This window comes from Crocuta crocuta, unplaced genomic scaffold (genome assembly GCF_008692635.1).
Source record: "Crocuta crocuta isolate KB4526 unplaced genomic scaffold, BGI_CrCroc_1.0 scaffold968, whole genome shotgun sequence".
Classification (NCBI taxonomy): domain Eukaryota; kingdom Metazoa; phylum Chordata; class Mammalia; order Carnivora; family Hyaenidae; genus Crocuta; species Crocuta crocuta.
Window position 1 is genome coordinate 16,025 of NW_027532619.1, and position 12,829 is coordinate 28,853.

A 12,829-nucleotide genomic window follows, 5' to 3' on the forward strand; every position below is an offset into this window, starting at 1 on the left:
AGCTGGCAGTCTTGATGGCAGTTTTCTTGTGGCCACATCACATTAGCTCCCTGTAGGACTATTGTTCTGAAAAGAATAATAATACAACCAAGCACATGTTCTCAACTTGGTAACTGGCCTGCGGTCTTCTTGCAGTCAGGGTTGGTCTCTGCTTCCTGAAACCATGTCACGACACATAGCACAGTGGTTGGCACTTAGGAAGTGATCTTGAAATACTGGATGAATTATTTGGAGAGGAGAAAATGGGTCTTCCCCACCACTATCATTGTCAACTGACAAGGTTTCTTCACACTGTTCCCCACGGTGGATCCTTACAGTTAATGAACTCTGGAGGCCCCGTCTAAGCTCTGCCCTCTCCCTTTGCCCTCCCTCAAGGTGGGCAGGGCAGTCCTCCGTGGACTGAAAGGACTTGGATGCCCAGGACAGGCCAGCCACAGTCAGGGACAGACAGCAAATCCAGCTGTCCCTGCATCATGAATTTCACTGTGCTGAGCCTCAACAGATCCCTGGGTGGTGTCTCTGGGCTCCTGCAAGTGGTCTTCCTGCTAGGCCTGGCTCTGCTGTTGCTCAAGGCAGCTCAGCTCTACCTGCACAGGCAGTGGCTGCTCAAGGCCGTCCAGCACTTCCCGTCCCCTCCTTCCCACTGGCTCCTCGGACACATGCAGGAGGTAGGAAGGGGCTGGACGGGGTTTGGGAGGACAGAGTGGGCATGGATTCCCAGAGCATCCTCCTGGTCAGCTGATGCATCCCACACAGCCTTCTTGTGTGACAGCACTGGGTCTAGCTTACCTCTCAGACCCCAGAGCCCCAGGCACCTTTTGATCCCTCCAAGGAAGCCTGGTCTGGTGCCCTCAGGCCAGTCTGATCCTCTTTCCTTAGACAGATCTGTAGGCTGTGGAGCATCTTCGCTCTTTAAGGACAATGGCTGCTCCTTCCTTAGTCTTCCCCTCCAGGCTGAGCAACCCTGGCTCTTTTCTCAGACCAGGCTTCTTGATGCTTCCCTGCCACTGCCACTCAACCCCACTGTCTCTGCCTGGACTTGAACCACCTGGGACTCAGACTTCGGTGGTTTTCCAGCCTATGGAGACCATAGACAGGAATCTCAGAAGGTGTCATATCATAGGAAAATAAGGTCAACTGCTGGACTGGGGATTGTGTTAGGTGTAGGGAACAACCAGCTTGGGTGTCCAGGATGGTGGTTGTTCCAGACTGGAGGTTTCAGTGCTAGAACCCAACAGGTCACTGACACATGAGAACAGGTTCCCAGGATGGGGCAGGCAAAGAGCACTGACATTGAGTTCCACCATTAACAGAATCTGTTTACACATCATCTCTCATTCCCCAAACCCGGCACTATGTACTCCATGGGCTGAGGATGTCACCCCGTTCTAGTACCCCAGTGGCCAGCGCAGAGCTGACCCCGAGGGATGCTTGACTCAAGTTGTGCAGTGACAGGGAAGGAGAAGCTTGGGGTGACTGGGTTGGAGACAGTGCCTACTCAGCCAACTCTGTCAACACTGGTCCCCAAGGGAGGGTTATAGGAAGTGCAGCACGTAGAGAGGGGCTCACTAGTGGCGTATGGATTGAAGAAACCTAAGAGGGGGCGCCTGGGTGGCTTAGTCGGTTAAGCGTCCGACTTTCGCTTGGGTCATGGTCTCACAGTTCGTGGGTTCGAGCCCCGCGTCGGGCTCTGTGCTGACTGCCAGCTCAGAGCCTGGAGCCTGTTTCAGCCTGTGACTCCCTCTCTCTCTGACCCTCCCCTGCTCACGCTGTCTCTCTCTCTCTTTCCTAAAAATAAATAAAACATTAAAAAAAAAAAAGAAACCTAAGAGGTGGGGTTGCAGGGAGCGGAGACCAGTTTCTTCTCAGAGAAGGAGGCAGAGTGATTTCAACTGAGTGGAGCCAAAGATGGAAACTTCATGTCAGCCACAGAGAGACAGTCAGAGCCAGTTCCTTCCTGCACATTGTTGCACTAATGACTTCCAGATTATTTGTCCATTTGGAGAAATTGTGACCTTCTGTTAGATGCAGTTGTCACCTTCCCGGGCCAGGATTTGACAGAAGGAACCATTAAAACTTCCTCCAGTGACTTTCCCATTTACACTGACGGTATGTCGACTCTGTAAGCAGACAAGGTCTGCTACAGAACAAATATTACTCCTGGTGCCCAATATCTCTCAGCAGCTGCTGACCTATCAGATATTGCAGCCCAATATTTCTTGTTCTTATAATTCTATCTGAAATCTTCCTTTATTCAGTACCTCTGTTATTGACTAAGTCAGGAGTTAGAACGCCACCTGAGGTGAGTTGAAGCTAATCTTCAGGCCAGGTGACAAGTCACAAGTGGAACAGTGAAGCATGTGGGCTCTAGTCAAGCTCCATTGATTCCATCCTAGCTCTGCCACATTCTCTATGCCTCTGTTTCCTTCTCTGTAAAATGGGATGATAATGATGCTGCTGATTACAGTCTCAAGTGAGTCATTCTAATCTTCAAATATTGTCTGGCAGAGACCAAAGGTGATAGTTACACACTAATTATATAAAATTGAAAATAATGTAATGCCTACGAAGGACAAGCATGCTGTGGGTCAGCAAACTCACTTCACTACCTAGGGGTGAAATCTACTAGGAACTAGAAAGGGGAACTGCAGGGTGAGAAATAGGTAAGTTTCAACCCCATCTTTCCTCCCTCCTGTCTCAGGCAGACTGTTAGCCAGCAGAGCCCACACCACCTGACCGTTGTCTGTGCTGCCCTTTCGTTTCTGTCCCCCTTCTGTCCTTGTGTCTCCTTTGGGGGACATTTTTTTTGTGGCTGCAGCTTTAGTGGAGCATGGCCTGCATTGAGTGTGGCAGCCTGAAGACCAGTGGCACTGAGTGTTTGCCGACAGGGTAACTGTCACTGCTAACATGGGCACTATCTACTCTATGAGAGTCTCACCTGCCCTGGCCAGGTCTGCTCAGGTACAGATGGTAGCCCTGAGTGCTTGTCCAGATCTGACAGACCAGTGTCCCTCTGAATGGCCCAGAGATGGGAATAGCCTGGCATGGCACCCTTTGGCTTCTTGAGGTCCACTAGCAGAGGAGAGCATGCAATCAGAAAGGAGGCATGTCACTGGGAAGAAACAGGACCCAGGGCTCCTGCTGTGCAGGTACAAGGGGATGATGGAGGACAAAGTAACATAGCTTCATGGTAAGAGGCTCCCACTGGGTGGTGACTGCACTGGATCTAAGGAAAAAGGTGGCCCAATGACGGCCATGACTTGGGAACACAAGGCAGATTCCTTAAGTAATTGAAGGACACTTCAGTCCCTAAGACCTGATTGTCTTCCCCACCTCCACCCCCACACTAGAACATAAGTTCACTGAATCTGGAATCCAGATGAGAACCTGGCTCATCAGAAACAGTTCCAAACTCCTAATCACTGATGATATCTAGAACTATCGCCCTGTGGCCATCCTACCCTCCACCACCACTCTAAGCAGTGAACCTAAAGAGGAAGGTTTTATTGATCTGTCTTTCCCTTGGTTACAGTTCCAAGGGGGCCATGAGCTACAAAATCTTCAGAAAAGGGTAGAAAAATACCCAAGTGCCAGTCCTCACTGGCTATGGGGGAGCAAAGTCACCCTCACAGTCTATGATCCGGACTACATGAAGGTGGTCCTGGGGCGATCAGGTGAGAGCTAACCCACATGTCTCCTGGCATGGTTCTTCCCTCTTGAGTACAGTTTTGGGGACTGTGAAATTCTGGAAGGGAGTAGTGGCTCAACCTTCAATATCCTCCAGCAACCATCCTCCTAGCCCACAAGCCAGCATAAGGCCAAACATAGATACTTAGATGGAATTCAAATAGCGGTGAGGGATTTTATCTCTCTTCCTTCCTCCCTCCCTCCCTCCTTTCTTTGTTTCTTTCTTTGTTTCTTTCTTTCTTTCATTCTTTCTTCTTCCTTCCTTCCTTCCTTCCTTCCTTCCTTCCTTCCTTCCTTCCTTCCTTCCTCCTTCCTTCCTTCCTTCCTTTCTTTCTCTTTCTTTCTTTCTTTCTTTCTTTCTTTCTTTCTTTCTTTCTTTCTTTCTGTCTTTCTGTCTTTCTGTCTTTCTGTCTTTCTGTCTTTCTTTCTTTCTTTCTGTCTTTCTGTCTTTCTGTCTTTCTTTCTTTCTGTCTTTCTTTCTTTCTGTCTTTCTTTCTTTCACCACACTGATATGATCCCAGATTTGAAAGATAATTTGCTCTCCATGATGACTGGTATTTGAAAGTCCTGCCTCTGCTGGGTCGTAAGATGCCTGAGGCACCATAAAAAATATCCACAAGCTTCTGTCTTTTCACTAGCACTGAGGACAGCAGCTATATTTCTTGCTGATTCTTGATGGGCTGTGCTATAGACACTGAATCTCCCCTCCTGAGCCCACAGTGACTATCAGGAAAGAAAGGGAGTCAGGGCTTGGAGACAAATAGGAAGTGATTTAACACAAACTGCCAATTTACAGTCCTCAGGATGGGATGGGGCCAAGGGCCTGGACCGCAGCTCCTCCTGAGGGCTGCCTGCCTTCAGTGTTCCCTTCAGTTTTCTGTAATGCCCATATTACCTTTCAGACCCAAAGTCTCATGGCATCTACAGATTCATGGCTCCCTGGATAGGTGAGTACAGTCTTACTGGGTAGTCTACCTTCTGGTTTGCCAACAACTATCCATTTGGCTGAGATTAAACAAGACTGTGGTGTCCAGCACTAAAGTCACACCCTTCAACTCTGAATTGCACCTCATTTCTCTTACGATAAAACCCTCACCTGTGGAGTTCCTGGAAGGCTCCATTGGTTGAGGATGTGACTCTTCATTTTGGTTCAGGTCATGATCCCAGGGTCATGGGAGACCACATTGGGCTCTACACTACTTAAGATTGGAAGCTGCTAAAGATTCTTTCTCTCTCTGCCCCAGGTCATGATCACTCTCTTTCTCCCCACCTCTCAAAAAAAAATAGCCTCACCCCTTCCTACCTCCTGCAGCTCTGCCTCTTCCACATCACTTCGCAGTCCTCGAGAATGATCTCAACCTGACTTTTCACTGAAGTCCTTCTATGATTTGTGCCCTGCTCTGTTTCCACCTTGATCTCTCAGCTGTCATGACTACTTGCTGTGAACCAGTATTTGCAAAGACACATTCTCAAAATGCATTGGCCTTCCCTACCTTGCCCAGGATGCCCTTCTTCTCACACCATGGGTTTCTCCCAAATTCCTAGATGACTCTTGGGAGTACCTCTCCCCACACTCCCCCATTGTGGAACAGGGTACGGTTTGCTCCTGTTGAATGGGCAGATGTGGTTCCAGCACCAGCGCATGCTGACCCCAGCCTTCCACCATGACATCCTGAAGCCCTATCTGGGACTCATGGTCGACTCTGTCCATGTGATGCTAGTAAGTTGGTCCCGTGTTCACCTGTACACTCACACACAGTTCACAGAGTCCAGTCTCAGGCCAGTGTGTCCCATAGACATCCGTCAGGCACTGCCCCCAAATCATGCACTTATATTTTACTATGAGACAGGGCTCCCCAGGGTGCATACAACAGGAATATCCCAGGCACCAGCTTGCCTCCATTCTGTGCTCATTGCTCACAGAAGAGAGAGTCATTTCTGGATCCAAGGTCTCTTCTCCCACATCATGTCTTTGGTTTGGATAGGAAGAGCAGTCAATCTCCCTAAACAACAGGACAGTGTCCTTGGCTAACCTGGGCAGTAGCAGCTGCAGTGGCAGGTGAACACTCCTTGATGTCACTGAGGTGGGCTCTGGGCTGGGGCTGAAGGCTTCTGCATGAATTTTAGCCACCCTGTGGAGGGAAATGGAGACCAGGTCCCAACACCCAGGGCTGGGTTGCACCATAATATCACCTCTGAGCAAGACCCTATTTCTCACTAACTGTGCTCAGCTGACATTTGTTGAACAAAAGGAAATGTGGTCCTTGATATCCTTACCTTAGGAAACCTGGTACTGACCCGTTAGCCTTTCTCTTGCCTTAATACTTGCTCCTTTATGTGGGACTCCACCTGTTTCTTATGTCTAGATCAAATGACAGAAAGCTTCCACCTTTGGGCACTCAAAAACATTGTTTTCTGTTCTTCTAAAAGGTGGTTAGTATTATAACTTGCCCCTACATTATGAGAGATCATGATTAATTATATAACAAAAAGTTCTAAGAAAATACCCATCACATTACAAACATTTATTTGCTATATTAACTTGCTAAAAACAAAGCCACTTTATTTTTTAAAATTTTTAATGTTTATTTTTGAGGAAGAGACACACACACAGTGTGGGCAGGGGAGGGGCAGAGAGAAGGGAGACACAGATTCCAAGATAGGCTCCAGGTTCCAAGCTGTCAGCACAGAGCCCGATGTGGGGCTTGAACTCACGAGCTGTGAGATCATGAACTGAGCCAAAGTTGGACACTTGACCTACTGAACCACCCAGGGGCCCCATATCACAGCCAGTTTAGAAAGAGGACATCTCATCAGAAGAGAGAGCTTAGCCTTTTTATCATGGGCATTCTAGAGGAGTAGGAGATTAATATATTACTCCACCACAGGACAAGTGGGAAGAGCTCATCGGACATAACTCCTATCTGGAGATCTTTGAGCATGTCTCCTTGATGACCTTGGGCACCATTATGAAGTGCGCCTTCAGCTACCAGGGCAGCCACCACGCAGACAGGTCACTGAAATTCTCAGACAACCAGGTCCTACTTCCTATCAACTGGTGTGGACTTATCTTGGGAGGTAGTTAGGGCATCTTGGGTATTTACCAGCACAAACAGCTACATTCTGCAGAGACCCCTAAGGCCATATTCAAATTCAACCCACACCACACCTTCATTAGGCAGAGATGCCTCATCCCTGCCATTGGGAGAAGCCTGGCTACAATGTCCTCATAAAGAGATGAGGGTCTCAAGGGCATAAGAAAGAAATGGTGAGGGGTGCCTGGGTGGCTCAGTCAGTTAAGCGTCCGACTTCAGCTCAGGTCATGATCTCATGGTTTGTGGATTCGAGTCCCACATCAGGCTCTATGCTGACTGCCAACTCAGAGCCTGGAGTCTGTTTCAGATTCTGTATCTCCCTNTTTTTAAAGAAAGAAATGGTGAATGCCTTGCATTGCCTGTCCCACTGATTGAGAAACCCTCACTCATACCCCAATTCACTCCAGAGAAGATGTCTCCCTCTATCAAGGCCCTTTTGCATCCTCCTCATTCAAGATCTCCCAGTCTTACACCCAGGCCATTCAAGACCTGAACAACCTGACCATTTCCCGGGTGAGGAATGCTTTCCACCAGTACGACATCATCTACAGGCTGACCCCTGAAGGCCGCTGGAACCACTGGGCCTGCCAGCTTGCCCGTCAACACACAGGTTGGACTCTGTCCCTTAGGTATATCCCCTCCTTCATTGGACACATCCCTAAAGGACTGGCCCCAAACACTCAGACAGAGCCCTGACCCCCCCGTGGCTCTTCCAGGGGCTGGGACACATCTACACTGGTAACTCCCTGGTGCAGGTGTTAGGATACCAGTGCTGTGCAGAAGCTGACATGTGTCAGCACGTGGATGAAGGTTGAATGAGACTCCCTGCCAACAGCATTCAAGCAGAGCCTCCTTGGGCTATGCTGTTGACGGGTACCTGACTCTCAAGCACATGGTGCTGCAGCTCTCACCCTGACATGCACACCCATTACCACTCTCCTCCTGATCCAGCTGGCACCCAGGCTGGGACACAGGGGACAGGTGGGCCAAGGAGGGTGGCTGTGTCAGGGCATCCAGAGCTCTCAGCTCTGCCTGGGAACACTGTTCTGGAACAGACCGAGTGATCAAAATGAGGAAGGCTCAGATGCAGGAGGAGGGAGAGCTGGAGAAGGTCAGGAGCAAGAGGCATTTGGACTTCCTGGACATCCTCTTCTTTGCCAAAGTGAGTGTGAGTAGGGGAGGCCTGAGGCTTTTCCCGTAAGCTTGGAGGAAGGGGGCAAAGCCTGCCATGTCACTTTGTCTTCCAAGATGGAGGGCAGGAGCAGGTTGTCTGACAAGGACCTCCGTGCTGAAGTGGACACGTTCATGGCTGCTGGCCTCGACACCACAGCCAGTAGCATCTCCTGGATTCTCTGTTCCCTGGCCACACAACCTGAGCATCAGCAGAGGTGCTGAGAGGAGGTCCAGAGTCTCCTGGGGGATGGTGCCTCCATCACCTGGTGAGTACTTACGAGGTGAGATTGTCCAGCCCACTTACTTAGAGAATTTCCTGCTTGTCTGGGTCTTGCCTGTCCTTCAGGAGATCTTTGTTTCAGGAACCACCTAGACCAGATGCCCTACACCACCATGTGCATTAAGGAGGCACTGCGACTCTATCCACCAGTTCCAAACATTAGCAGAGAACTTAGCAAGCCCATCACCTTCCCTGATGGACGCTCCTTACCCAAGGGTAATAATATCACCACACTCACACATCAGCACTCTGCAGGAACACACGGGAGGTCAGAAGTCCACATGTCATGGGGCAGTTCTGAACCTCTCTGGTCTTCTTTCCTCAATAAGTGGATGCATACTCAAGTTTGGATGATGATAGAAAATGCCTGACACAGAGCCAGAGCACGGGCAATGTTTCATAAAGGTTATTTCCCCTTCCTACATATGGAGAATATTTTCTATTTTGGTTGACTCTCCCAAATAACCTGTAAGGTGCCTCTCAATTTTTAAGATGTCAAAGGAACAGAATCCTAAGTTCCTAAACTTATCCAAAAAAAAACATTCTATTACCATGAGGTTCCATTGTTTTGTGATGCTACAGCATTCCCATTGAAGGCACTGATATTCTCTGATTTGAAACTACATACTCCATTTCCTGACTTCAAGTCAGAACTCATGTACCAATTCTGTCTTCACTGTCATATCTATTTGAATATCCTTCAGATTTGAAATAATGTTTGGATAACCCCTTTGTGACAAAGGCAAACTGCTATATACATGTCAGTTAAAATAATGACTCAGTGCATTGCATCTTCTCTACAAGGATATGTTGACTTCAGAAGGGGCTTCAAAATTAGCATAAACTTATAATATTCAGAGATTTGATGGCTGGACAGACAATCACACTGGGCTAGACAGAGCTGTTTTTCCTTCCCTATGGGGTCGAAGCATTCAAGCAGATCAGGGAATCCACCATCATTATATTGACAGTCCACTCTGTGGAGAGCCCTCAGACTGATGGCAGATAGCACCTGCTGACCAGATCTGAGAACCCAGTCATGGTTGGAGGCAACCCTTGGCTCACTTCTGATCTGAATTCCAGGCCTGCCACATCCTAGTGTGTGTTTTAAGCAAGTTGCTTAGCCTCTCTTAGGCTCAAGGTGCCTGATATGGATAATGGGGATATGAGTGCTTGCATGGAGGGTTCTTATAAAGATTATTCATATTCTCCAAAGGCTCATTGATGCTACTTGATAAATGTGAATTGTCAGTCACTTGAGTTGCCCCAGAAGGTAAGCCTCCATTTCTTTTCTGCTTCTCACCTTGGGCATGGATATATAATAATTTGTGCACATATGCTTTGCCTTGTCTGCCCCACCTCTTTTGCAACACAATCATTCTACTCAGAGTAATGAGATGTGGCTCCCATTGTGGCTGCCAAGCTGTTTGTGCATTCACATGGCTCCTCATGGCATGAGTATGATTAGTCTTCTCTCTTCTGTCCCACAGGATTCCTAGTGACCCTTTCCATTTATGCCCTTCACCACAACCCAAAGGTGTGGCCAAATCCAGAGGTATGATGGCCTTGGGAGGAGGGTATTGGATGAGCTCTCCAGACCAATGCATCCTCCTGCCCCACTTCTGGGTGGTCTGTCTGGTGGTTGGTTAATAGGAAGGAGAGGCTTGGCCACACCTATCTTGGCCCTGGTGCTCCCTCTGCAGGTGTTTGACCCTTCAAGGTTTGCACCAGGTTCTGCTCGACACAGCCATACTTTCCTGCCCTTCTCAGGAGGAGCAAGGTGAGTTATTTGTACCAGGAAGGGAATAGGGGGCTGTCTACTGGATACATACTTGATGCTGTGACTTCTTATGTTTGTATGGGTGTCTACAGATATACCCTTGCATGTCTGTGTGCTGGGAAAGAGGTTTGTGTCTCTATGTACAATAGAATGTTGGTAAGCATGGAATGACTTGGAGACTTTGATCAATTGTTCTTTCTCAATCTCCTGCCACACTCCAGAGTTGGTGGCTGTTGCAAAGCTCAGTGCATTCTAGTGTTTGATTCATTGTATGACTTTGCAAAATTAGTTTTTCACATGTGAATTTTCAAGTGTTATTGATTTCAAAGTCTGGATGGAATTGATAGAAAATTTTCACACACATTCTCAAACCAGCCTTTCCTACTCAACTCACCATTCTGTCTCCACATTGCACCACTGACTACTTTGCATGTTTCCATTCTCAGCTGCTTTGCATGTCTCAAATATTTAAGTGATATATGAGAGTAGTTACTGTAGCCTGTTAAGGGACTCATTAAATATTCAACTAATCTGTGTACCATTATGTTTGCATCAATCCAAAGGAATTTTTGACTCCGTAGTCATGTTCACTTACACTTTTCAATTTTCCCTATAGTCAAATCAGTATATATGATCTGGGCTCTATACACCTTAATATAATCCAAGTGGTCAAATGTCTACAAATGAGGACATAAAACTCCTCATGAGAGAAAATCCACTCTTCTGTATATGACACATGCTATTTGAAAGTTTTCTGGTATGTAAAACATCAAGCAGACCTGAAGTGGCTGTGGAGCTGGATGACTATTCTCCAGGGTTCCTGCTATGAAATCTTCCAGTGCTGCTGAAACTGTCCTCTAAATAGTAACTTCAGGGAACTTTCCAAGTGGTAATAGAAACAAGTGTTTTTCTAAATACATAAATCTATAAATTCTTCAATAGTGAATCCATTTTAACAGAATAGGCTTCAAGCCAATTATTCTTGCAGATACTGGCCTAGGATTTGGTTACTCCCTGGGACTGAAATCTTCTTTCTAGATATTGGTGGAAGACACGTGGCTGTCAGTAGAGACAGAAGAGGGCTTGATAGCTCCATTCCTAGCTCAGACCTAATGGTTACTTATATTTTTCCCATTCACATTTTTTTTCTTCAGCTCAAAAACATCATTCAATTCTAAGACACTTAAGCCTGTCGCTGTGTGCCAAGTCCTCTGCTAGGAGTAGAATTGCAGAGGCAGGATATTGACCTTGACTCTGAGAGTTCACAGTCAAGAGATGAATACCTCCACTCAAAAGAGACATCATTCATTCATTCTTTCTTTCACTCATTCATTTACTAATTGAACACACTGTAGGACGTTCCAAGTACTTGGCACTGTCATGTTCTGGAAAGTAATGTATCCTTGAATAAAAAAAAATATTATAGTGACTGCAGGGTCCAGGAAGACTAGGTACAGTGAGCAGAGGGGGTGAGGCTGGGCTGTTATTGCCCTTAGCCTTGAGCATGGAGCAGGCAGAGGTGGAGGGAAGACATTCTCAAGGTCTCATCAGCAGGAGCTTAGCTCCGGGGAAGAGCGGAAAAGGTGACAGGTGAGTGAGGCAACAAGCCAGAGAGGGCTTTGATGCCAGCTAAGGCATGTGGACATGTCCTAGCTGTGATAGAGGGCCTGAGTGGACTGAACTGGGTGGAGCTTCAGGAGAGGGAGGGGATGCAGGAGACAGAGAAGCCTAGATAAGGAAGCTGAAGGATAGCAGGCAGGGATATTTCTGCAGTTGAATTGGAATCTATAGCAGCTGGTTTACTCAGGGGTCGAAGGGAAGACTGGAGTCTGGACCCAAACTGGGAGGCAGATGGTGTAGCAGGTTGCATGGTTGCTAAGGCCTTGCACCTCCAGGATGTTTCTCTGTTTCCATTCTGACTTCCTTACACAAGTCTACCTTGTCATTTTTCTGAGGATCTGGGTTCCTGTAGCACCTTCCCCCACCCAGATGATTTAGGCCTGGGGTGTGACCCAGACTTCTCCCTATGGTACCCTATCTTGGCTTCCCTTTCTTGAAACCAGAAATGGCTTATGGAGAGAGCAAACAACTTAAGGATTAACTGTTGTAGTGATCTCTTGACTTGGCTGTGTGCCTCTGGGGTTGACCTTCTTATAAAAGGATTTCTGGACTGCTGACAGCAGAGGTAGGAGAAGGAGCTAGTCCTGGAAGATGGTAAGCTTTGTCAAAGGTCAGGGGCAGAGTGTGTGTCTTACAAGGAAAGGGATCAGGGCTGGGCTCATGCAGGAGGGCCCTGAAAGTGCTGTTCCCTGCAAGGGGACTGAGGTCACTTCGCATTTCCTTTTCCCTCCCTGACCCAGGAACTGCATCCGGAAGCAGTTTGCCATGAATGAGATGAAGGTGGCAGTGGCTCTGACACTACTTCGCTTTGAGCTGGCACCAGATCCTTGCAGGGTCCCTGTTCCCCAGCCAAGACTTCTGCTGAAGTCCAAGAATGGGATCCATCTGCATCTCAAGAAGCTCCTCTAACCCCTGTGTAGACAAGAATGAGCCACAAAGGCCTCCTGCCAGCTCCCCTGATCTCCTCCTCTAACCCATCAGTGTCTTCCCTTCTTTGTCTCACCCTTTTCCAAATTCCTCCTAGTTTGCTCTTACCCTCTTTGTACTCAGTTGTAGCTCTGACTGTGTGTGTAACTCTTGATTAAGTGCCTATTCTCCATTCTGTCTGCCTTCTCTTAACATTTTCCCTTTCTACCTGCTGGTCCATCCCTGTACTATTTTCTCTTGCAGGTTTACCAAATGACACAAACTCAG

General features: G+C 47.7%; 1 protein-coding gene across 1 annotated transcript; it reads left to right on the plus strand.

The window, feature by feature from the left end:
* The first annotated feature begins 473 nt into the window (after positions 1-473).
* Positions 474-12,544, plus strand: LOC144245228 (cytochrome P450 4A11-like). The gene is made up of 10 exons (XM_077780648.1): positions 474-668; positions 3,533-3,674; positions 4,590-4,634; positions 5,280-5,407; positions 6,576-6,700; positions 7,838-7,944; positions 8,266-8,451; positions 9,726-9,790; positions 9,939-10,015; positions 12,376-12,544. The coding sequence occupies exons 1-10, from the start codon at positions 474-476 to the stop codon at positions 12,542-12,544; spliced, it is 1,239 nt and encodes a 412-aa protein (XP_077636774.1).
* Positions 12,545-12,829: the final 285 nt, after the last annotated feature.